Source organism: Podarcis filfolensis (assembly GCF_964270895.1).
Source record: "Podarcis filfolensis genome assembly, chromosome: 9".
NCBI classification, from domain to species: Eukaryota; Metazoa; Chordata; class Lepidosauria; order Squamata; family Lacertidae; genus Podarcis; species Podarcis filfolensis.
In genome coordinates, this window is record NC_139610.1 from 74,437,648 (window position 1) to 74,463,419 (window position 25,772).

Consider the following 25,772-nt stretch of genomic DNA (forward strand, 5'->3'; position numbering starts at 1 on the left):
GGAAACGAGAATAGAAGAGCTGACTAAAACCCCACCTGAAGTAGAGGTTCCAGAGTTCTCAGGGGATTTTGAAAAGTGGAAATTAGTACAAAAATATAACTTGAAATTAGAGTTTGAGAAAAATAGAACTGAACAAGAAAAAATTAGGCTTTAACAAGAAACTGAACAATTTAGGCTTGAGCAAGAATTGGAAAAAGAAAAGGTGAGGGTGGAGCAGGAAAGGGAACAGCAGCGGTTTCAGTTAGAGATGAGACGGTTGGAATTAACGGTTTTGGAAAATCGTAATAATAGTAATAAGACTGATGGGCAGAATCAAATGAAGATAGATTTAAAACGCTTTCCTGAGTTTAGAGATAAGGATAGCCCAGAAGCATTTCTGGTATCTTTCGAGAGAGCCTGTCACGATTTTCAAGTGAGAGAGGAAGATAAAATGATGATCTTGAGAGCTAGGATAAGTGGTCCTCTAGCTGAAATATACGCTCAAATGACTGAGGAACAATCCCGAAATGTTGAGGTGTACAAGCAGTTAATACACACCCGCTTTGGGATTACCTCAGAGCAGTTGAGGAAAAAAATTAGAAGTGTGACAAAAGGTGAGGGAGGAAACCTATGCGCAGCTTAGTGCAAAGATAAAAACTTACCTCACGAGATGGTTAGAGCAAGAGAATGCAGACACGGTACCCAAGATTAGAGAAGTGATAGCATTGGAGCAATTTTACGACACAAGAAATGGCCAATTGAAGTCCCTGAAAAAAGAAAGGAACCCCAAGACAATAGAGGAAGCAGCTGGTTTTGCCGATAAAATAAATGAAATCAGAGTCCATGGATTTGATGGACCAAAATTTGGTGGGAGATATCGGGAAACAAACAAGAATAAATTTCAGCAAACCAAAGGAAAGATTACCTCAGAAACCGATAAGAGAAGCAGCCCCTCATCAAAAAGCCCACATGAGAAGGCACACACCCATACAGAATTTACTGAGGGAAAAGTCAATAAAACAAGTTATGCAGGACCCAAAGACATTTCATGCTGGAGATGTGGAAAATTAAGTCATAAAAGTTTTGATTTTAAAACAGGAAAAGAAACATCTAGTTCTAGCACCACACAGAAACGGACATATTGTATGCAGCCAGTGGAGCAGGGCCCAATTAGTCAGGTTGTCAAGGAAACGGACATGCCCACTAGGCCCGAGCCTGCTGAGGTACTTGAGGCCAAAGTCCCGCACTGTTATGCGATTCAACAAGATAATCTCTTGTTAAAGAATGCTGGAGAGTATATCTGAATAGACGGAAAAAGATATCTCAGGTTAAAGGACACGAGATCACGTCACTATAGTCCACCCGGAAATAATCAGGGATGAGGCCATAATTCCAGGAAAAGTAATGAAATTAAAAGGAATTTTGAAACAAGCAGAGATCCTGAAGGTGGCGGAAATAGATGTCAGGTTCAAAATCTGGGCAGGGAAGTGGCAGGTAGCCCTTTCGGAAGAAATTCCCGCCTCTGTGCTCATTGGTTGGGACACTTTAGAACATGTGCAGAGTACTTTCATAGTTACCAGAGCAAAAGGGAGCCCACAGTCACCTAATCCTGAGGCGGTGGATACGGTAGCAGAGGCAGACAATGCTGAAGGACAGCAAGGGGATGATCAGTGTGAGGAAAGAAAAAACACCTTTTTGTTTCCTTTGACTAAAAGTCAAACTCCATGTTTTGCCAAAAAGCAAAAAGAAGATACTGAGTTACAAATGTACTTTGAGGCAGCCAAGTCAGAGAGGCCATTAACTCCAGAGTGCCCAGAACGGTTTTGTTTGAGCAGGGACCTTTTATATTGAGAAGTCCTTGTCCCACCATGTAGGGGGGGTGAAGAAGTGAGAAGACAGTTAGTAATCCCACATGAATACCGAGGCAAAATCCTGCAGCACGCTCACAATAGTGTATTTGGAGCGCATATGGGTATTACACGCACAAAACGGAGAGTGGCTCAAAATTTTTATTGGCCAGGCATGGGGAAACAAATAAAACAATACTGTCAAGCCTGTGACATATGTCAGAGAAGAGGCACCGGTCAAGACAAAACAAAAGCCAAATTGTGCCCCTTGCCTATCATATCAACCCCTTTTCAATGGTTAGGGCTGGACCTGATAGGGCCATTGCCTAGAGCCAGCAGGCGGGGAAACAGATACATCCTCACCATAGTGGATTACGCAACCAAATATCCAGAAGCCATTCCATTGCAAAACATTGAAACGGAAACTGTGGCAACTGCTTTAATTAACTATATGAGTAGACTGGGCTTTGCCAGTGAAATAGTCACTGACTTGGGTTCTTCTTTCACATCAAGACTAATGAAAAGACTATGGGAGGTGTGTGGTATTAAGCATTTAACATCAACACCTTAGTGGTGTACGGGTCAATAGTCATTGAGACGACCGGGGGCTCCGTACGAACGCCACACTTGGTTCTCCTGTGAGGGTAAAGGAGGATCCTGAGAGATCCAGTGCCACTGGGCAACCTTTAGCCCAGAGATTTTTCCTTTGCTGTCCCTTTTCTTCATGGGCGGTAATCAACTGTCACCCGGAAGACCCAGCCAAGGGAGCAAAGGCAAGATCCGACTGGTCAACAGAGGATCCCAGGATCCACAGGACGACGTGAGTATGGTTAAAAGCAGTACACTGACAAGAAGGTTGAAGGTAGTGAGTCACTACAGCAACCAAAATTATTTCTTTCCTCTCCTTTACCTGACTCTACCGCACACTGGGGTTCTGTTTACAAACCTGGTTGCTCGGAAAGGGAGGCTTTGACCAAAGAGGGTTATGGGATGTTCAACCAGGGAGGGGTTCTGAACTCTATCTCTGTTCATTCTCTTACTCAGCTGCCCTGAGGTGGGATGCTTCAGATGCAAGGGAGTAAGTTTCTTCTTCATCTTCCCTTTTTATCTGATCAAGTTTAGCTGCCCCTGCTGCTCAGCGATCCCCTGTTGGGGAGATACCCGGGTATGTCAGAAAGCAAAGAAACTTGTTCCTTTACAAACAGCTATCTTGCATGACCTGATCTGGCACTGAGCTGTGCAGGCATTCAGCAAGGAGACTTTTCACTAGATTATGGTGCCAGGCAGGAGGTTGCCGTGGGTAGTAGGGTGGGAGGTCCACTGACAGAAGATGGAGCACCACACCAGGAGTCAGTTAGGAAGGAAAACTGGTTAATGAATGATGCTGGGTGAGTGGGAGGCTTTCAGTTGTGTTTGCGGGCAGGAAGCTTGTGGAATTTGTGAGTGGGAAGCCCATAGGAAGGCAGGTTGCTTAGATAGGAAGGCGTGGGCAAAAGATCTACAGAAGGATACGGGCAAGAGGCCTGGAGAAAGCAAATTGTTTAATAGCATTTTTTCTTTTTATTTGTTTGTTTGTTTGTGCATGTTATTGTGTGCAGATGAGGCTAGAAGACACTCTATTTACGCCTCTTAAATTGATGGGTACCCATTCTTCCAAACATAGCAGATGGACTCCCCTTGGCAGGAATTCTTCTGGCAAGCCTTCCCACAACCAAGAGGACCCCGATTCCCTCCTCCAGTTTGTGTTATCCAACTGGAGGGGATTGACAGGATGTGAAAACCTATCAAAGTAAAAGCTGAAATACCTCTGTGAGGGCCCATGTGTGGCTTGTATCCATCACCTGGAACCCGGAACACAGTGTCCACCTCAGGGATCCTTCAACGAAGTTAGGGTGCGAACCCTTAGAAAATATTTAGAAGATCAAAAGCCTCGGCAACTAGACTACTTAGTCGTCTTTGCAGAAGGCCTTTAACACAGTGCATGCAAGAGGAAAATAAGTGTGAAACAGTTTGTACTAAAGTATTAGGTAACATGGTTATTACACGCATCGGAGGGTTGCAGCATGTAAGTTTAAAGTCACCTACAATTTAACCATTCCTAATCCCTACCTATAGTCCACCATTCATTCAGTTTAAACAGTAATCTCCACTGAGCATTATAGGGTTGAGAATGCATGCACCAGACTTCACTGTATATTTCCAGCTGGCCTTACTGCATAGCCTTTTAGAATCATAGATTTGTATAGTTGGAAAGGACCCCCAGGGTCATCTAGTCCAACCCCCTGCAATGCAGGAATCTCAGATAAAGTGTCCATGTCAGATGGCCATCCAACATCTGCTTAAAAATTTCCAATGAAGAAGAGTCCACAACCCTTACAATGGACAATGAACTATATTCTACAGATTGCTGAAAAGAGGCCAACTTACACTTATACTTAAGAAGGACAAATTTAGTAAAAAAAAATTGACTGATTTTATTATTGAATAATGATTATAAGTTATTTGCAATCTTTTTGTCATAAAGATTTTTTTTAATTACAAGACCTTATGAATGACAAATGATTTTTACCAAAAAGACCATTAAGAGATAATGTCAGAAACGTATATTTGAATTGTAACAGTGAGAAGCATATTAGAGGTTACAACCAACACACTTCTGCTGCGCTTTTCTGCTTGTGTGGTGGCACCTCGGTAAAACCATTTCTTACTGTTTGTAGCAGAGTTTTCCCCAGAGGCAGAGGAAAAGAACAAGAGTCAAACTCAAATTCACAGTCAAGAACTTCTTTATTGCTTGACTGGTTGCACAAGCATTTATATTACTATTATATACAAGCTATTTACATTCCTTCTTTATCTCTCCAGCACGGTATAATCTCTGTCCAATAAATAACAATCCTGACACAGCAAAACTCACAGTATCAGCAGCACACATTGTCTTACTGCCAACCTTGTTATGAGCATGCATGGTGACAGCATGTGTGTGCTTTTATCATGCAGAAATTGCAGCCTGCAACTTCCTCCCTTTATTTGCACCTCCAGCTGACACCAATCAAGCCTAGAGTACCACACTAAAGAAAAATTCTGGAACCCTCTTTAAAGCTTCCAGGAACTTTTTTCTGTTTCTTTAAGAATGTTTTCTTAACAAAGCAAGCTGTGTGGATTTTTTGGGATGCAGAAAAAGCTTTCAGCAAAGTGAATTGCATATTTCTGATTAGAGTTTTGCAAAAAATGAACTTTAAAGATAATTTTATTAAATGGGTAGGATCGATTTATTAATCACAGACAGCTCATATAATTGTTAATGGACAACTGGCTAAACTCTGAGATACAGAAGGGTTAAGACAAGGATGTCCATTGTCTCCATGATTTTTCATTTTGGTTTTGGAAGCTTTGCTTAGAGATATTCACCAAGGTGAGAGAATTATGGGGATAAAGATTTTAAAAGAAAATTACAAGTTACAGTTCTTTCTTTGCTGATGATCTGATGATAGTTCTGGAAAACCCATTACAGTGAGCGGATATTCTGTGGATAAGCTAAATGAATTTGGCATGCTAGCAGGTTTTAAGGTTAATCATCAGAAAATGAAAATGTTAATAAAGAACCTAAGGACAGAATATCAAAAGGCGTTGTTGGAGAACCAACTGGATTTCAAATTGACAGTAGAGATCACTTTATTAAACGTGCCATATTAAAAATTTGGAATAAATATAAACCTAGGTTGTGCTAAAAGACACCTTTATGGATTTCATCACAAGAAACTTTCTCCAGAAAAGAGATGACAGGCAAAGAGAAATGGACAACATACCAATAACCATTAATTGCATCAAGGAGCCTATAAAATTAAAACAAGAGAACAACTAATAGTGGAAAGTTGAAATTTTCAGTGGTTTTCTTATGTACAATTAACATCAAGGTTTCAATAGGATTAAAAGACTTTCGGTAAAGAGCAAGGCGAATGGACTTTGAAATTCAGTTGTGCGCAGATGATGAACATGTTATTGTGGAAATGTATAAACTTTTGTTGAAATTTGAAACAGAAGAAGTTAAAGAAAGCATGATTAAATGGGCAAAAATGGTTATAATATACAGGTGGAACAGTGGGGTATATGTGGACAAAAGGGTTAAAATTCATATTCTGTTATGATCTTAAAGAGAACTTTTATAAAATGATGTATTGTTGGTACTTAACTCTTGAGAACCTGTAAATGGAATGTATAAGGGTATTTCAAATGTTTGCTGAAAGGACTTCCGGAGGCGGCGCCAACAGCAATGGCGGTCTCCTTCTGAGTAAGAGGGAGAAGCCCTGCAGAAAGTGGGTCTGTCCGCTACGGCGAAGCGGAGACCCGATCGAAAATTGCAGGCAGAAGAATCCTGCGAGCGTGGGACTCGGCGGGCGCCATTAGCGCCCCCCGAATCAGCGAAGGAACCCCGCAAGGGGCTCCTGAGCGTAACGGGAGCGGCGTGGTGCTGAGAGTCAATTGCTCCTTCCGTGGGGTGAAGCCGCACAGCTGTTGCCGGAGAGCGCTGACCTTTTTCCTGTGACAATTCGGCTGTTAAACTACTACCCGTGAGTAGGTGAAGTTAAAAAATTGGACTCAAAGAAGGAAAAAAAGGCTTTAATTTGGCACTGAAGCGGGAAGGTGTAAACAGGAAGTCCGCCTTCCGTTTCTGTAATAGATCAAGCAAAGACGTTTTCATGCTAATACCTGGAGAGCGGTGCCTCTAAAGTTTCAAATCGGAATGTCAAAGCGAAAGAATTCCCCCCCAGATTAGGAGAGGGGGGGAAGAGGGAAAGTGACTTTAGCGGGCAACAAGATCGGGCAAGGCCAGAGCGCAGCAGCCCAGTACAGTTTCCCAGCAACGTAGAGCATCTGTCCCCGGCCTTCCTGTGACACAGGAGGAAGATTTGGCACAAGCTGAGTCAAAAGGAATGGCCTCAGAAGGGGACTTTACTTCTGTGTTAAATAAAATTTATGAAAAATTGGAAGGCCTAAGTAAACAAGTTACAGAACAATCAACTAAAATTGACAGGAATACTGCCAGCATTAATTCAAATACAAAGTCTATTGAAAAATTGCTTGAAGAATCTGTGTCCATTCGAAAAGTAGCTGAGGAAGCAAAAGATAAAGCAGTGGCTGTAGAGGAAGAAATTAAACCTATGCGTAAACAGATTGGGGACCATCAGTCACTTTTGTCTATGATTGAACTGAAGGAGAAACAGACAAACCTGAGGATTAGGGCAGTACCGGAACTTGAAAAAGACAATCTAAGTGACTATCTTACGCAGGAATTTGGAAAATTTTGGAATTTGGAGCTGGAGAAAGACTTTAAGATAGTGAGCGCATTCAGATTTGGAAGAGGAGGGAGAAAAAACAGGGTGAGAGACTGTTTGGTTACCCTCCGAACGAAAGAAGAGAGAGATAAAATACTGAGTGCACACTTTCAGAAGACTTTGGAGATTAACGATTCGAGAGTCGAGATTTAGATTAGAAATAAGTGGTATTTAGTAACAAAAGTTAATAAGAATATGCAAAAATGAATTGATAAATGGATGAAAATATAGTTATAATATGTTAAGATATAGAGCTAAGATAAATGAAAGAGGGTAAGGATTTGCTGATTTGATTATTTAAATGGGAATACAAAAAGGGGAGGTGTGAGGGAGTCAAGGAAACAAGTTAAATGAATTTAAAGTTACAAAAACGGATTTGTCTTTAATTTTTTTGTATCTATTAGTCTTCTGAATTTTATATTTTTACTTTCCTTTTTTCCTTTTTTATGTATCTTTTTGTATCCTTTTTTTAATTACACGACTTTTTGTTTTATTTTTGTAAACTTTTCTTTTTGTAAAACTTCAATAAATATCTTATATAAAAAAACAAATGTTTGCTGGAAGTGCAAAGAACATGAAAGGACATTTTATTATGCTTGTCGGACATGTAAAAAGGCCAAAAAAAATTGCATACAATTACATACATTGACACAGCAGATTTTAAAGGTTAATATCCTATTGAACCCAGAACCTATTCTTTTAGGGCTACTGGATATCCAATTGGGAAAGGATTTTGGAAGATTATTCCAATATATGGTTACAGCAGCGAGATTGTTGCATGCAGAAAGATTAAAATATAGAACCCTACTTACTGTGGAGGAATGGGTAATAAAATTATTGGAATTCACTGAGATGGCAAAGTTAACATGACAAGGTTCAGCACAGGACTTTCTCTGGAAGACGCTAACAGAATTAGACCATTTTAAAGGAGAGATTCAATTGCAGCAGCGATGAAACAATGGACCAAAGTGGGCACCAATCTGTGAACAAAATCTTCAACCCACACTTGGCAGAAATATTAACTGAATGGAACCTGGTGGACACTTGGTAGGCATCCAGAAGGCACGGAATTCTCATGTTTCTTCCGTAAATCAATGTAATGCATAGACATAATAATAATAATAATAATAATAATAATAATAATAGTAATTTATTTATACCCCACCCATCTGGCTGAGTTTCCCCAGCCACTCTGGGCGGCTCCCAATCAAGTGTTAAAAACAATACAGCGTTACATATTAAAAACTTCCCTGAACAGGGCTGCCTTAAGATGTCTTTTGAATGTCAGGTAGTTGTTTATCTCTTTGACATCTGATGGGAGGGCGTTCCACAGGGAGGGCGCCACTACCGAGAAGGCCCTCTGTCTGGTTCCCTGTAACCTCACTTGTCGCAATGAGGGAACCGCCAGAAGGCCCTCGGCGCTGGATCTCAGTGTCCGGGCTGAACGATGGGGGTGGAGATGCTCCTTCAGGTATACAGGATCGAGGCCGTATAGACCTAATATTAATACCAAAGGGCAGGTGGTGGGTGCAGAAATTGGGTCTATAATGGTCTCTGATCATTCACCAGTCTCCATAACATAAATTTTCACACACTCCCCCCCCAGGACCTGGAACTGGTACTTTAACACTGGTCATCTCACTGATGCAGTCTCTAAAGAATGGTTAATGAAATCTTTTGAACCTTTACTTTAAAGAAAAATGACTTGCCAGACATAGGCACCCTTATATTGTGGGATGCAATGAAGAGGGCACTGCATAGGTGTGACAAATGCATGAATAGAAGACTAAGATTCTCACTGCAGAAATTAAAAACCTTGAGCTGATATACCAAAGGACAGAAACAGCCCAAATCTCTGAGAAAAGCTGTGCATGCAAAACTGCAGCTCTTGGAGACTGAATAAAATATATGTTTGTAATCGTTCAAAAATAAAATTGCAGTAACTTTTGAAAATATTTAAATATAGTATAACAGATCTGAAATAAACATTTTCCTGGGCTTATGCTTTATGTGGCATGCTGATTGGATATGATGAGCAGCCAATCAGGAAATGGTATAGCCTAAATGGGAGGAGTTTTGGAATGCCTGACATCACAAGGGAGGTGGTTCTTAGCCAGTGGGAGGATGAAACAACCTTAAGAAGAAATTAGAGAAAAGATTGTTCCATGGCAACACCAAGGTATCCAAACAGAAAGAGGTCTGATGGGTGTAACACTTTCCTTACAAGCTATGATATTTGCAGGGACTCATTCCAGGACTGAAAGGTCACCAAGAGGGAAAATGATAGGGAGCTCTTATAAACTACAGATGGTTTTTCTCTTTTAAATACTAGAATTCAGGTCACCCAATGAAAGTGAGTGGTGGTATATTCTAGGGCTGTGTACAGGTGCCCTGCTCTGATTCATGGTTCCAGGTTGTAAATCCTCATCCAGATCATGATCCAGAAAATACGATTCTTTGGAAAAACCCATTTACTAGCATATCAAGGGCTGCTAGTTCAGATTGCTTTGAAACGGGATTAGACAACAGTCCTCTTCTTTCTTTAAGCCACGGCATCAGATGTTAGGCTGGGACTTTGCAAAAAGAAAAAAAAAAGGCACACTTGGAGAGCCTGGAAAAGAGCTTCCCCCTACTTCTTTTCCAGGACCAACACATGGTCTCCAAAGTCAATTGGATTTCTCCAACTGAGACCGGATCTAGTACTCCATCTTTTCTGATGATCAGGAGGTAGTTATATAATTAAATGAATATACCTTCCATTAAAGGTGGGGAAGATGTGGCCCTGTGATGGAGGGAGTTGACACCCAGGAACATCTGAAGACCTCATAGGTCCCACACTATCTATTAAATGGGGAACATCTTACTGGAGTCCTGTAAGCTAGATGTCCAGGAGTTAAGGGAGAGGGATAGGATGCAAAATGAGAATGTGCTATATTATCTAAAACAATTTTTTAAAATGCCTTGGAATCCATATGGAACATCTCTTTTGGTTTAAAACTGAGATTTAGCCAGAATAAGAAAAAGAAAGACGTTTCAGTTATATTGGACTCAACAACATCTTTATGTTGGTTTGTCTAATACTGAGAGTTGCTGCTCTATACCTAATGTGCTCATAGCCTTATTCTCCATTTGTTGTTGTCTCATTCTAGCTTGTTGTTTCACAGACAAGACTGAGAGGATGGGGAAGCCAGCGCCCGCCAAGCCTGCAGCGCCCGCAAAGTCTGCAGCGCCCGCAAAGCCTGCAGCTCCAGGAGGAGCAGAACGACCAGGAACTGGTGGTCTGTATACAGCACAGTCATATGGGATGAGGTTTCTCTTAAAGTAGAGGAATGCATGGGAAAGGGAAGTTGGTGGGGAGACAGGTAGAAAGTGGAACCAGACATGTTGTGCCAGGGAAGAGTGTGGAGAGAAGCCTCCGCAGCCACTTGGGTGCCAGAGATCCACTAAGCCCCATAGAAACCCCAGGATTCAGCCCACTCTTGGCTGCTGGCTGTTGTGTTCCTTTACTGTATGCAGTCCGGAATGGCTCTACCATTAGGCAGAATAAGGCAGTTGACTCAGGTAGCAGGTGCTGGGGTGAGTAGAGATGTGTAGATCACACAAGCCACACTGCACCTCCTCAGTTAGCCTGCTGCCCCATCAGCAGCATCAAAACAGAGCCCATGGCCAGCCCAGTAAAGCTTCTGTATGTGGAATTATGTGTACAGAGGGAGTATCTTGTCCAGGGCGTTGGGTATAGGAGGTGCATGGGGCTTCAGCCATGTAAATATGTTGAGGCAAGGATCTCAGGCCCTGCAATATTGAGGGGCTAACATCCCTAACCATCACTGGGCACCCTATGTGTGCCCCCACCCTTGCCTGGGAGACAAGGAGCCAGGAGGGCGTTGGGACAAGTGGGGGGATCTTCACCTTCTCTTCTCCCAAACTCCATCCCAGGAGTCGAGAGGGGCCTGGGAGTAGTGAGGGTGATCTTTGCCTTCACTCCTCCCAGCCTCTGCCTGGTATCCTGGGAGCCGGATGGGGCTGGAACAAGCGAGGGCGAATATCGCTTTCTTTGCTCTGCCTGCTCCTTCCTGTCCAATGCCACACTTTTACAAATTTCCACATTTACAAAAAGAAAACAGCCAAATACATTTATTCATAAACACCCTTTCTCCCCTTCCATGGTTCCTTCTAATTATTATCCTCCTGCTACTGCAAATTCTAATTACTCCACATAAGTTACTCCATTTAAGTATAACTTACTCCGTGTACTTCTTTCTCACTTTCTCCCAACTTAATTATATGCTGCTGAATTTACTTTAATTCTGCTAGCATTTTTATTTGCTAGTTATCAGAAAAGTTTCCTCCAGAACTTCCTGTTGGATACAGATGATGGTGGATGACAGAGACTGCTTGCTCTGAGCAGCCTGATTTCTGTGAGGATCAAAGAATGGGGCTCTGGCAAAGCACCTTCTCAAAAAAAGCCTGAACAAAAAGTTCAGTTTCTGAAGGGTCCAGTGGTGTCAAAATATGCTCTCTAGATTCTCCCAAAGCTCCACAGGGAGCTGAGAAAGATCCCAGATTGAGCTCAAACACATGGCACAATCGAAGACCCACAGCAAGCTGCCTCTTGTGCCTCCATTGAAGCAGCGACATTTCCAAACAAAGGAATTCAGACCAATTCGACAAGGCAAGAAAAAGAATTTAAGGTAGTGTCCATAAAACACACTAAGGTGGCAAAGAAGAGGTCCCTCCCTGGATGCGGTTGTTGATCTGCATGTAAAAAATATGCAGGGACTGAATTAAGAATGAGAATAAGAAGTACAGGCTAGTGATTATTTTTACAAGCATTGCAGCCGAAGAATTATGCTTGACTTGTGATTTGTCTAAAGCTCTGGATGCAGAATTTTTGTGACTTAATAAATATCTTCCAGCAAGCGGGTCAAATCACAAAGATCTTTAAATGTTGTGGAGGGGAAGAAAGGAAAGTGGGACTTTGTGTTTTCATTTCTTTTCCCTTTTTTTCTTTTAAAAATGCATATTTTGTATATATTTTTATTTCCTTTGCCTCCTTTTGATAACCTAAAGGAGAGGGACACTTTGAGACTGAATTTAATCTGAATTACTTTGTAGATTGCTGATTTTTTTTATCTTGCTCTTTTTTTTGTAATACATAACCTAAGAATTAATTTTTATTTTTTTTCGCTCTGCACCTTTTTACAATTTATTATTGGGATCTGATGGGGTTAGATACTAACTGGGGACAAAGGGTGGAAATATAGTGATATAATGACACAGTGTGGCCGAAAAAATAATTGCAGGGTCTTTTTTATTTCCTTTTTAAGTATTTCCCTATAATAAAGGAAAGATACCATATAGTGACATTATACTATGGCTATGCTAACGTCGGCAAGAAACCACCTCCAGGCCCATCACAACACCAAGTCAGAGAAAAGGTTTAATTGTAGAAGGGGACACAAAGTCTGATTTGACAAGAATTTCATTAGAAATGAGAAAAGAGATGGGGGAGGGTATACAGAGACTAGGACAGAAGGCTGATTTTAATGTGCATGCATTTCAAAACCTATCAGCAGAAATTACAGAACTGTCACATAAAACTTCAGAATTAGAGAAAACAGTACAGGATTTAAAGCTGAATACATCCAGCTTGGAGGAATCATCTAAGAAAGTACAAGGGGAGGTAAGAGAAACAAAGAGGAGCAAGAAAGAATGAGGGGGGGGTGCTGAAGCAATCAAATTGCTTTATGAACAGACTCTGGATGAGATCACAGTTTTGTAAGTACATCTAAAAGATTTGATTCTTAGTTTGAGATTTGCCAGAAGATACGGCAGTGGAATTAAGTGAAAAAATAATGAAAGAACTTGTGAATTTGATTGAAATGGATGAAGAAACTGTTAAAGTGGCAGTGGATAATTTTTTTCATGTAAAATCAAGATATGCTAAAGTAAAAAAATCTGTCAGGTGATTGGTGTTTTTTTATTCAAAGAGATTTAAAGACAGAGTAGTACAGAGGCACCATCAGAAAAACTTTCAGATTGATGATGAAAGAATAATAATTTTGAAAGAAATCCCGATGAGACTGCTTATGAAAAGAGCAAATTACAAATAATTGACGGATGCACCATCATACAACAAAATCACTTTTCCTTGGGAATACCCTGTGGGAGTTTCCTTTACATTTAAAGGGAGAAAGCAGAGATGTAGAGATCCCACAGAAAGAGATAAATTCTGGAGAAAATATGGAAAAGAATTAGCAGGAGAAAGAGCATTTGGTTTGGAGCCACAACATGAAGAAGAATCAACAGAGGGGGAGAAGAGAAATAAATAAATAAGGGACAAAAGGGCATTGATAATCCTAATGTGGAATGTAAATGGATGCAATAATAAAACAAAAAGGCATGGTATTGAACATGTGGTAAAAATAAATAAATTTGGATGTGATTTGCTTTCAGGAAACGCATATTGTGATGAAACACAGAATAATTCTGATCAATAAAAGGTTAGGAAAGGACTTTGTGGCCTCTGACCATACAAAGAAAAGAGGCATAGTAATGCATATAAAACCAGAATTAGATCCAAAACAATTATTTAAAGATGAGTAAGGAAGAATACTGATAAGCCAGATAACATCACAAGGAGAGAGAATAAGAATGTTAATAGAGATAGATGCACCAAATGAGAAAAAAGCTGACTTTTATAAGAGATGAGGAAATCTTATTTGAATGTATGAATTAAAAGATAATTTTGATGGTAGATATGAATGGTGTAGCTTCCCTGGAATGAGACAGGACCGTAAGAAGAAGCGATACAAAAGAAGGGAAGCTACCTAAGGCCTTTTTCAGGTGACAGAAAACTTAAGTCTAATTGATATGTGGAGAGAGAAACACCCACTGGACAGACAATTTACATTTTACTTGTCTGAGAATAATTCAGTGAGTCGTACGGACTCTGTATGGACCAATAGAGATTTGTTACACTAAGGTAAAGAAGGTAGAAATTTTACCCAGGACATTATCAGATCACAACTCTATTATTATAGAATTAAGAACAGAGCAAAATTGCCATTGAGACTAAATAAGAATTTATTAAATAATCAAGAGATATTAGAAAAGGGGGGAACATTAAGAGATTGTTTTGAAATCAATCTAAATCAGGAGACAAATTTGAAAGTGGTATGGGATGCAAGTAAAGCAGGGATGCATCCCATGCAACAAATTTTACAAGAAATAAATAGGAAAGAAAATGAATCAATAAATTCCCCTAGAAAAGAAAGGGTGAAGCAGGATATTAAGATACTGCAAACACAGTTTTCAATTATAATAAATCAAGAAATAGAGTGGAAAATTAAATATTTAAAACAAAAACAATTGAGCAGTCTAATAAACCAGGGAAATTATTAACATGGCAAATAAACAAAAAGGCAAGAATAAGCCTGTATAAATCAAATTAACATAGGAGGTAGAGTTGTGGAAAATCCTAAAGAAATAGATCAATTAATGAGTTTTTATACCAAACTATATTGTGGAAAATGCAAAAATATCCGGAAGATAGTATAATCCCTAAAATACCAATAGATGAAATGACAATTTTGAATGCACTGGTGACAATGATGGAAGTACAGCAAGTAATTTTACAGGCAAAACCTTTGAAAGCACCAGGAACTGATGGTCTGTCAGCAATATACTATAAGTAGATGCAGGATTATATAATATAACAATTAAATGACTATGAATATGATTTTAAAGACAGGTGAACTGCCAGAATTGTGGAAGAATGCTTATATAACTCTGATTTCTTAACAAGATAGAGACCCTGAGCAACTAAAAAATTATTGACCTATATCTCTGTTGAATGATTATAAACTTTTCCAAATGTATTAGCAAATAGATTGAAACTGGTATTTAAAAAGGTAATTATTATGACCAGGCTGATTTTTTGACAAAAAGACAAATGAAAGATAATATTAGAAATGTAATTGGTATATTAGAATATTTACAAGTGAGAAATGAAAAACAAGTGGTTTTAATGTTTCTAGACGCCGAGAAAGCATTTGATAATGTCTCCTGGGATTTTATGTTTAAAGTTTTAGAGTATATGGGTTGTGGAGACAATTTTATAAAAGGAGTTAAGGCGTATATACCAACCAGTCAGCTAAGTTGATGGTAAATAGTGTCCTGACTGAGAACTGTAAAATAACTAAAGGAACAAGACAAGGCTGTCCATTGTCACCTTTGTTGTTTATAATAGTTTTAGAAGTATTAGCACAAAGAATAATATGCAATCAAGATATTAAAGGAATGATATATTGTTGGTATCCAACAAGGTTAACGCTTACTGGGAAATGATATACAATAAATTGAAATGGATGTTCAAAATAACTTTTGTAAAAAAAACACCCCAGAAACTTTTCTTTCTTTCTTTCTTTCTTTCTTTCTTTCTTTCTTTCTTTCTTTCTTTCTTTCTTTCTTTTTATATTTTTACTAAAGATTTCTTATTTTTCAAGTTACATTTTCTACAGATCAGTTTCATTTATTGAGACATTAGTGTTGCATTAGGAAGAAAAGGGGGTAAAAGGGGGAGGGGGAGAATGGTGACTGGGGTGGGGTGGCAATGCTTCACCAGAAGCTTTTCTTTTGGGAATTATAGGGACAGAGCTACCTAAATTGTATGGAAATTTATTTATGTATGCTACTACAACAGGAAGAATGCTACTTGCCCCAAAGTGGTAAGAAGCAGAAGTCCCAGCAAAGGGAAAACAGCTACAAAAACTTATGGAATATGCAGAAATGTTGAAACTTACAGGAAGGATAAGAATGGAAATGGTTTATTGAATATTTACATATAAGTTGAAAACAGATAAAAACATTACGAGGTTTATAATAATAATGTGCAGTTTCATAAGAGTATATATTTAAAGTAGATAATTAAATGAGTAAGTTAAATGAATTGGGATATGCAGAATATATTAAAAAATAATTTTAAGGAACCACAGAAAGAGGGGGAAGTCAAACTTTGAAATGTTAAAATGATTGTAAAACTAACGAAATCTATATACTTGAAAAGTATAGATTAAAACTTTTTTAAAAAAGAAAAAGAGAAGTTTCCTCAAGCAGCAAGGCATCTCGCCTTGCTTCCTCCATCTCCTTACCTTCCCAAGGATCCACCCCCTGAACCACTGAATATCTCTGGCTAATGGCTACCACAGTGTATGAAAATCATTTTTTCTGGGGTAGCAATGATATGTTGGCTACCGATGGCTAAAGCAGAATTTTCTGTCTTCAAGCATCTGTTTTTCAGGACTTTGTAACCCTCAAGAATTCTCCCATGGCTGAATACATTATCGTATTTGTGATTATCGCCCTTACTGTGTTGACACTGCTGATTTTCCTCCTATGTAAGTACACAATTGGCGTACATTGATACTACTGTCGCGGGCTTTGCTTCCATTCCAATAGCATTTCCAAAAAGAGATGGCAGGATCCACCTTCCATTTACCCATTTCACCCCTCCTTGATTTCAGGGGTTGAGTTACAGCTGTCACCCAGTGAGAGCAACGACACTGTTTTGTTCTCCCTGAATAAGTGAGTTCCAGCACTTGGAACAGAAGCACAGGATAACACAAGTCCCTGGGACACCCTGGGCAATTCCCTTTCCCAGCTTGCAATTCTTTTCCAACTAATCCTCATTTGCTGTGGGAGAGCCCCCATTCCTGATCCTCGCCACCCTGCCCTCTGCTAGGGCTCCAGTCCCTTGAAGGAAAGTGCTTGGGGAAAACAGGCTGCAGAAGATAAGGCATGGCCAAAGTGGGTGAGTCCAGAGCTTACCTAAATATCTAGATATATGCAGGGCCTTTTTCAGCCGGAATTCATCAGGACTCAGTTCCAGGCCCTCTCAGGTGGGTGCTGTTGCCATTTTAAGAGAAAAAGGGAGGCATTCGTGCTGAGTTCCTGTGCCTGTTTTTCTAGAAAAATAGCACTAGATAGATGAACACATGACCTACTTGCTTAGCTAATTCATTTTTAAAGGGCACTCCAAAGTAAGCAAATCTTGGGGGGAGGGAATCAAATGATCCAAGAGTTTGCATATTTTAAGCCTATGGCAGAGTATGAGGCAGCCTGGCAAATGCACGTCCGTAGGACAAAGAGGAAATGTGCATCTAGAATGGAGTCAGCAAACTTTTTCAGCAGGGGACCGGTCCACTGTCCCTCAGACCTTGTGGGGGGGGGCTGGACTATATTTTGGGGGGGGGGGGATGAACGAATTCCTATGCCCCACAAATAACCCAGAGATGCATTTTAAATAAAAGGACACATTCTACTCATGTAAAAACATGCTGATTCCCGGACTGTCTGCAGGCCAGATTTAGAAGGCAATTGGGCCGGATCCAGCCCCTGGGCCTCAGTTTGCCTACCCATGATCTAGACACCCAAAAATTTAAAGCTCTCTAAGGAAGGCCAACCATTTAATGATAGAAGCAACAGGCCAAATGTAAACAGGACTTCAGACCACTGTAGGAATGTTCAGGGAGGCAGGACAGAATATATTGTTTATTAATATCCTTCCTAACTTGAGCTATCATGTTCTATAACTTAGCAGAGTTTTACATTCCCCTTTTAAACACACACCAGATAACTGGTTGTGGGCTTGTTTAAGCTTCTTAATATTAGGTTCCTGGTAAGTCCCCTTATATCCCTCTTAAAAGAATAAACATACCACAATTTTGTGTAAAGGATATAAAAGTGGTTTACTCACACATTCAGTTCACAGATGGATCCCTGAAAACAAAAGTAGTTAAAAAGTACATACATCTGGATCTACCCCATATGGGGGATTAATCCCAGTGACTGCAGACTGGCAGTTACTGAAGTTCACACAACATAAGGAAGATGGAAAAGAGAGAGGGTGCTGCGTGCCCTTTGCTTTTGTTACCTTGAACAGGTACGGTCATGTCCACCTCTAGTCACATACAAAAGGAAGTATGTCCCAGTCCAGGAGGAAAAAGGAAGTTCCAACTGGCTGGACCAAAAATCCCCCTGCATGTCCATTCTAGGAAAACAAGGAATGTTGTACTTATGTATCACAACCCACAACCATCAGGGGAGCCACAATCAAGGGCTGGGAGAAGAAAATATTAATAGAAGTCATATTCATGTTTTTGTTGATTTGATGTTTATTTGCATTACAAGTCAGCAATTTAAATCCAATATTAAAAGCAGTTTGAAACCAAGTGTCCCCTCCCCCAGACAGTCAGACATTTTAATCATTTCTTTTCTACCTACCTCCTCCTCAGATCAAAAAGAAGTAAAAAAAAGAGACGAGTTTCAAATGGCAATGGATATGATTCGGACCTTTGTTGTTGGGCTTGATTCAATCCATGAAGACAAGGATGGTAAGCATTTTTTTATGCACATCCTCACTTTTGCTAGACCCTATTTAATTTAAACAGGCTTCAATTTCTGTAGTTTGGGATTCATATTGTGTGAGCAATACATTTATTCAATGAAACTCATCACCCAATGGAGTTTATCACTTTTTCACTGCTCAGCAGGAAGAAAAGCAGATGGTTGTGATTCTCACATCCCCCCACTAGAAATGCTGTTCTTCCCCATCAAACTGTAATTCACAATGTTTGTGCTGCTGCAAGATTTTAGCATTAGCACAAGGGAACTTTGCCCCCCCCTCTCCCTGCATGCCATCACCAAAACTGCTCTGCAGGGTGGGGAACAGATTGGAGGGAAAGGGGCGGAAGATTGCATTGCACAAGGAGAAATTCCTGTACTGACATAATGTCCTCCTTAGAATTATGTGGAATGCAACACAATATTCATCAGAAAAAGAGTTTCGGCGCCTCTGTTTTCTTAGATCTCATGAAGCATAATTGAAAACTACAAAGTATTCTTTGTGTATTCGGCTTTACTGTGGGACTCGAGGTGGGAATTGGTTTTTGACCCTGTGATTCCCAGCAGAAAAGGAGGACATAGGAAGGGAACATTAGAGATACTTCACGAGCCAGTTTTAATATGAGAATAGGATAGAAGAAGAGTTTGGATTTGATATCACGCTTTATCACTACCTGAAGGAGTCTCAAAGCAGCTAACATTCTCCTTTCCCTTCCTCCCCCACAACAAACACTCTGTGAGATGAGTGGGGCTGAGAGACTTCAAAGAAGTGTGACTAGCCCAAGGTCACCCAGCAGCTGCATGTGGAGGAGCAGAGATGTGAACCCAATTCCCCAGATTACGAGTCTACCACTCTTAACCACTGCACCACACTGGCTTCATGGATTGCATGGGTCTTTGGTCTGATCCAGTTGCAGGGGTCTTCTGAGGCCTTTCATTGGTGATCTCAGCCACAGAGAATCAAGTCTGCCCTCATATTCATAAGAACCCGATCCTGCAGCTCTGCTTCTTGTTTCAGGCTAGAGTGTTTTAAAATGCTTGAAAATGGTTTCTTAATATTTGCAGATTGTTATTTCAGATACTCTTTTGCCTTGAACAATTTCAAATCTTTTAGACTTCCAAATACTCGCTGTAGCTCAAAACATATCAGAGGAAATGCGGTATTTTGCCAACAGAAATGATGAACTGCAAAAAGAAATTGGTAAGATACCCTATGATGCTGAAGACTTGTAGTGCATTGGGAACCTCCCCTTAGTCTACACCAGCTGAAAGCCCCTCCTCTAGCCGAAAACTCTTAGAGCCAGAGCAGACTGGTGCCCTCCTTTGCACCCAGCCACTGTAGGGAAACATCAGAGATATTCAGTTCAGCTCTCCTGAACTGTTTAATTGATTTAGCCTCTATGGTTAGGAAAGAAAAGACTTTGCCATTCTTTGCTATAACAGAGACAATCAAAACAGGTCACCTAAAAGACCTGTACCCAGACCCCAAAGCTAGGTCAGGATAGGGTCCTCCATTAATCTGCACAGGTTTCTAAAGTGGGTTCTCCTTCATTGGAACCACTTCTTATATAGCTAATGAATTTTAGGTGGGTTCACACGAGGCAAGGTCCATTGACAACAAGAACCTTTATTAAACTAATGGAACTGGACAACGGGGGCAAAGCAACTGCTTTATGCATTTCTGAAGTCCTGGGCCACTGCCACTCCCAATGTGATTGGCTTTCTAAACTCCCAAGCTGTGAATCATAACTTAAAGTTAAAGGGCCAATGGCAATAGCCCAGATCCTCAAATGTCCTGTGATTGGATATCATGTCTCGAATCAAAACAGGGTTCTCATCAGGTGCATCATCCTGTGAGCCAGGCTGATCGTTCACCTTGTCCCTGTGCTCTGGTGTGGTAGCAGTGGCTGGAGTTGGGGCATCAGCTAGGTTGCAGTGCATTTGGTCCACAGGCCGGTAGTGGACCTGAACATCAAGTCAACATCCAGCCTTGCAGGAGCCTGGCCCAGTCACCCTGGTAAGAGTGGCGGGAATCCAGGCAGGGCCATCCCCATAGTTCCAGATGTCCTGACCAATCCAAGCTCCTTGTCCGCATTCTTGAACCTTACCAACTAAAACACACCCAACACAATGGAAACAGACTCTGCTCTGGACACCCTTTGAGATTATCCCATTAAATTGCCTATCTTGTTTTCTTTTTCTATTCTTCCTCTATATCTGGCTTGACTCAAAGACCACCTTATTGGAAACTTGAATGATGGTTGGGTTATATATGCAAGGACATTCTATTTCTTTTCTCATGAGCAACACTCATGGGTGGATTCCCAAAAAAGGTGTGAGAGGGAAGGTGGCAAGCTCATTTCTTTCGAAACATGGGAAGAACAGGTGAGCATCAAAGCTGAGTATAGGAAAGGTAGGGGATCTTCTTGAGCCAAAGGGATCCTACTATCACTAATCAGTTAAGAAGTTCTTGGTATGCAACCAAGACAGCAACTCCATCAGTCAAGCCATGGGCTGGGTGGGACAGGGAGCAGCTGCTACCATCTGGGACTAACTAAGGTTTCTTGGAGCTGCTGAACTCTAATAAACTGAAGTTGGCAGTCAGAAAGGAGGCCTTGAAGGAGGAGGAGTAGATACTTGAGGGGCATCTATCCCCTTGATTGCCTGTAGAGTCTTACTCTGCTATTTGAGATGTACTGAGTGCTCAGAAAGAAGGCTTCCCTCACCACCCTCTGGCATGAGAGTATCATGGAGATGACTCTAGAGGACCTTACAAGGTATAAACCCCTCCCAGAGCCTTAGCCCTGGCAGAGGGGCTACTGGGGTGCTACAGGGCATAGACATGTATGAGACCCCATCATCATCAGCATACCACAACCAGACTGATTCCAGTGTCTTTGGAACCAACCAACAAACATGGATGCAGAAATTGGAGTATTTGCCACATAGGTCACTGTCCTGCTAGATGTCATCCATATCAGATCACAAATTCCATTGAAGGGATCATTAGGAAATGGATCAAAAATAAAACTGCCAAAATTGTAATGCATTGATACTGCAACCATACTTGGAATACATTGTATATTTTTGATCACTGCTTCCCCAAAATATGTGAATTGGGCCTTCAATGATGACATCTACTCCTTTTGAAATGTGTTTGTTTTATTCCTGTTGAATGTCTGTAAAGGACTATAGTCTCCAAGAGAAAATACAATGTCTAGAAAGATGTTCTGTTTGTTCCTTCTCTCCACCCCACCTCATTCTAGCAATTTGTGAATAAGCAAGTAAAAGACCGTAAACGGTGGTTTTGGATTGGACTCTTTAAAGACAAGGGAGTGACATGGACATGGCTGTCAGGGATAGTAGCTTCAATCACGTAAGTTTTTGAAGAAACATTTGTTAATGGTATGATGTCCAAAAAGTTGCGGATTCAGTTTACATAATTAATTCTTTCCCTCTCCAAATATATTTTGCCATGCACTTTTCTCTACTACCAAAGACCTACATATGTACTCCTCCACATCATTGCCCAGATGAACGGCTGCTGCTTCTCACTAGGCTGCAGAGACAGAAAGGCTACTCTTCCTGCTTCTCTAACCTAGTGAATGCGGTGATTCAGAAGAGGGTGAAGGCATTCTTTTAAATGGTTTGTTCTGATTAGCTCAGCTTCAAAAGGAGTTGCAGGAACCTAAAGCTGAGCAACACTGTCTTTAGGAAATTACAGTAATCTGCTAAACAATCTGAATAACCAGCAATCTCTAACTTAAAATAATAGCAGATGAGGCATGTGTATGAGAGAGGGTAGTTCATGTCACTCTCTTGGATAGAATCACAGACACATAGAAATTTAGAGTTGAATGACACCCCAAGGGTCATCTAGTCCAACCTCCTGTCGGCTGGCAGTTTAAGACAGTTCATGGTTCCCTTTAAGTATCTAACAACACTTTTCAACCGTGTTGATGGATGTACAAGATCAGAGTAAGATCTCACTCATCCACAGCTTGGTAGTAGAACAGCGAGCTGGTCTGGCATTTATTACCAAGAATAGATTAACAGAGGGTCACTTTCTATTTGTGCAGGGTCTCCTGGATCAAAATCCAATTCCATTCATCTCCATTGTTGCACCCAATACCAACCACTTATCCTTTTGGGCATAGGTATTGAGTAAACTTTACAAATGGGCAGTGTGGTTGTATAATACTAGCTGGGTACTTAAACCCTGTACGCCAGTGGTTCCCAGTTACCCTGTTTTCCCGAAAATAAGACAGTGTCTTATATTAATTTTTGATCCCAAAGATGCCCTAGGTCTTATTTTCAGGGGATGTCTTATTTTTCCATGAAGAATAATACAGTACACATTTATTGTCTAATTGTGAGTCAGCCAGACTCCGTCAGGGCAGAGCGAGCAGCGGGCGGCAGCTTGTCCGGGCGCCGGCGCAGGCTCTCTGACTTAAAGAGACCTCGCACTGCCTAAACAGCTCCGGCTGCACTGCGGCCAATCAGTGAGCTGCACAGCTGCACCCGCCACTACAGTCCAGAGGAGTCAAACGCCTTACAGTAGCTTTGGGGGCCTTATATTCTGGGGAGGCCTTATGTTCGGGGGAGGCCTTATATAACAGCAAGAGGCAAAACTGGAAGTAGTTCTTATTTTGGGGGGATATCTTACTTTCGGGGGGAAATGGTAGCTAAGTACTGCAGACTCCTTGTTTTTCAAAAGCCAAACCATGGGCCACCCTACCTTTGAACATTTTGATATCTCTGTGGCAGTTTTTCTTATGTGGATGGTGCCATGGAGCCCCTGGGTGGGTGGTCTGTGGACCACCAATTGGGAACCACTGTTGTATGTGATTTTAGACTTGATCAAAGGGCAGATCCAACCCAAACATCTCATGGGAGTAAAAAAAACACCTATTACACCATTATTATTAACATCAATTTAATAGATTCCTGGAGAGCTAAAAATAAAGGAGTTACAGATTTACACTTACCACAGAATCTTCGTGCTGTGTAGTGGGACTTGATTCAATATACAATGGACACTGGAGAATGCAAAGCCTTAGCAAAAGTGACAATAAGTGTGGGGCTAGGATGATACCTTTATCAACTACGGATAATTGATTAGAGTAAAGTTCGAACCGTCATGTAAGATTTAGATAAGATATATATTTGAGAGATGTGTCATTTCAATAAGATCCATATGTGGTTATACATTTGTGGTTATAGATTATATTTTGTATTTCATTTGAGGACATAGCTATTTTTGTTTCTGTATAGTGTCATTGCTATCCTCATGCATCGGGTGGGTGATGGATGTGAAAATTTTTTATATGCCCACAACAATCACTACTGTGCTATCTCTCCTACAAGAGAGTATGGATCTCTCTTCCAAAGTTCTCTCTCCAACACCCACAACGGTACAGAGCAGATCTGAGGTTAGAATTCTAAAATATGGGGAGAAAAATCCACCACAATTATGGATGGATGTTAAGAGAGAAAAAGCTGAACATCTTTTTAATGGTAGAAGGCACAGGGAGCGAGTGAGGAGGTAAACATCCAATCTTGATTGATCAGTGCTGCTGTTTCTTTTCTTTTTAGGTACTGGAATGCCGGGGAGCCAAGACCAGGGAACTGTGGGGCATTGACCTATGACTGTGGAAGCAATTGCTGGCTAGCATCACACTGTGGGAAGCACATACGGTATATTTGTAAGAAGGTGCCTAATGATGTTTGGCTCTAAGAAGACACCTTTAAGATGAATGAAACTGGATCGCATAATCTCTACACAAAAACAAGAGATCACCCACCCCACTGTTTTAATGCACAATCCACACTCTGCCATCTAGATTTTGGCATCTCTGGCATCAGCCCTCAAAGTCACCTTGAAAACTCCTTATTCTGCAAGCACAGATGTAGATGGCTACAAAAATAAAGAATGGAAGCGTCCAATCATAGCCCTTTGTTTAATGCATTTACAGTGGTAACTCGGGTTAAGTACAGTGGTACCTTGGGTTAAGAACATAATTAGTTCTGGAGGTCTGTTCTTAACCTGAAACTGTTCTTAACCTGAAGCACCACTTTAGCTAATGGGGCCTCCTGCTGGTGCTGCGCCGCCGGAGCACGATTTCTGTTCTCATCCTAAAGCAAAGTTCTTAACCCGAGGTACTATTTCTGGGTTAGCGGAGTCTGTAACCTGAAATGTATGTAAGCTGAGGTACCACTGTATTTGCAATGCATACCAATATTTGTTTCCTTACTTTGTATGTCCGATGCCCCATTGTCCCTTCTGATCTCCATGGTCACTATCTTACAAGCTAAATAAGGGCAATCTGTGGGTTCATAGGCTGCAGGAGACTAATTTTTCGTCCCAGGTGGTAGAATCATAGAGTTGAAAGGGACCCTGAGGATCATCTAGTCCAACCCCTGCAATGCAGGAATGTGCAACTGTTCCTTATGGGGCTTGAACTTGCAGACTTGGCATTATCAGCACTATGCTCTGGCAAATGGAGCTATCCAGTGTCTCAATACAATGGTGGACTGGATGAGGGCCAATAAATCAATTTGGTCTCCTTCACCAACTGAGACCATTCCTGGACAGCAGTAACCTGATCACTGTAGCCCATGTGTTAATAATCTGAAGGCTGTATTACTGTAATGCACTCATGTGGGTGGGGCTGCCCTTGAATCTTCAACTTCATCAAGAAAATCCTTGATCTCAGGAGATTTAAGTGATATTCGTAGCAGACGCTTTGAGAAAACACAACATTCAATTCCGTTGGGAGTTCCCTCAAGGGCTAAATTTTTCATTCAGCGGGTTTCCAGCTCCTTGCAAAATGGCAATCGGACTGAGAATCTGATGGCTCCATCAGATTCGGCTCCATAGAGTGAGGGGAAGAGCCCAAGGGCGATGCGCCTCCCCCAAAAAACCCAAGAGGAGCATTGGGGTGTCTCGGGGTCCTGCAAAACAATATTATAATTGTTTTCTGGAAGAAATATAAGATTAACTCTCTGGAAACTATTTTACTTCTGGGAAAGTACTTTTGGACCTACTCTGAAGATGTCCAAATTAACGGATTTACAATTATGTATTTATTTTACTAAAAAGGCATTTGCTGGCTAAAAATCAAGAGAAAAAGAAGAGGACCAGAATACTCACTGTGAACATTGTCTAAAATAAATTTAATAACATTGATTTATTATATGGATTCTCAGG

At 40.8% G+C, this 25,772-nt stretch overlaps 1 protein-coding gene across 2 annotated transcripts; it reads left to right on the forward strand.

The window, feature by feature from the left end:
* Positions 1 to 9,215: 9,215 nt before the first annotated feature.
* LOC310742409 (macrophage mannose receptor 1-like) lies at positions 9,216 to 24,508 on the forward strand. Of its 2 annotated transcripts, none has more exons than XM_083571900.1 (8): positions 9,216 to 9,338; positions 10,309 to 10,437; positions 16,447 to 16,557; positions 18,454 to 18,552; positions 19,677 to 19,763; positions 20,796 to 20,947; positions 21,829 to 21,938; positions 24,158 to 24,508. In XM_083571900.1, exons 2-8 carry the CDS (start codon positions 10,338 to 10,340, stop codon positions 24,297 to 24,299), a joined length of 801 nt encoding a protein of 266 aa, XP_083428026.1. In that variant the 5' UTR covers positions 9,216 to 9,338; positions 10,309 to 10,337; the 3' UTR covers positions 24,300 to 24,508. The 2 variants fall into 2 exon arrangements, with proteins under 2 accessions (XP_083428026.1, XP_083428025.1); XM_083571899.1 differs by lacking the exon at positions 9,216 to 9,338 and adding an exon at positions 9,804 to 9,886.
* Positions 24,509 to 25,772: the final 1,264 nt, after the last annotated feature.

What these genes read in the sequence shown, in the direction of transcription:
- LOC310742409 (XM_083571900.1), top strand. Translation starts at nt 10,338, where the DNA reads ATGGGGAAGCCAGCGCCCGCCAAGCCTGCAGCGCCCGCAAAGTCTGCA. An exon ending in AGAACGACCAGGAACTGGTG is followed by an intron (nt 10,438 to 16,446) that starts GTCTGTATACAG and finishes TCTGTCTTCAAG; the next exon opens with CATCTGTTTTTCAGGACTTT. An exon ending in TCGAAACATGGGAAGAACAG is followed by an intron (nt 20,948 to 21,828) that starts GTGAGCATCAAA and finishes ACCTCATTCTAG; the next exon opens with CAATTTGTGAATAAGCAAGT.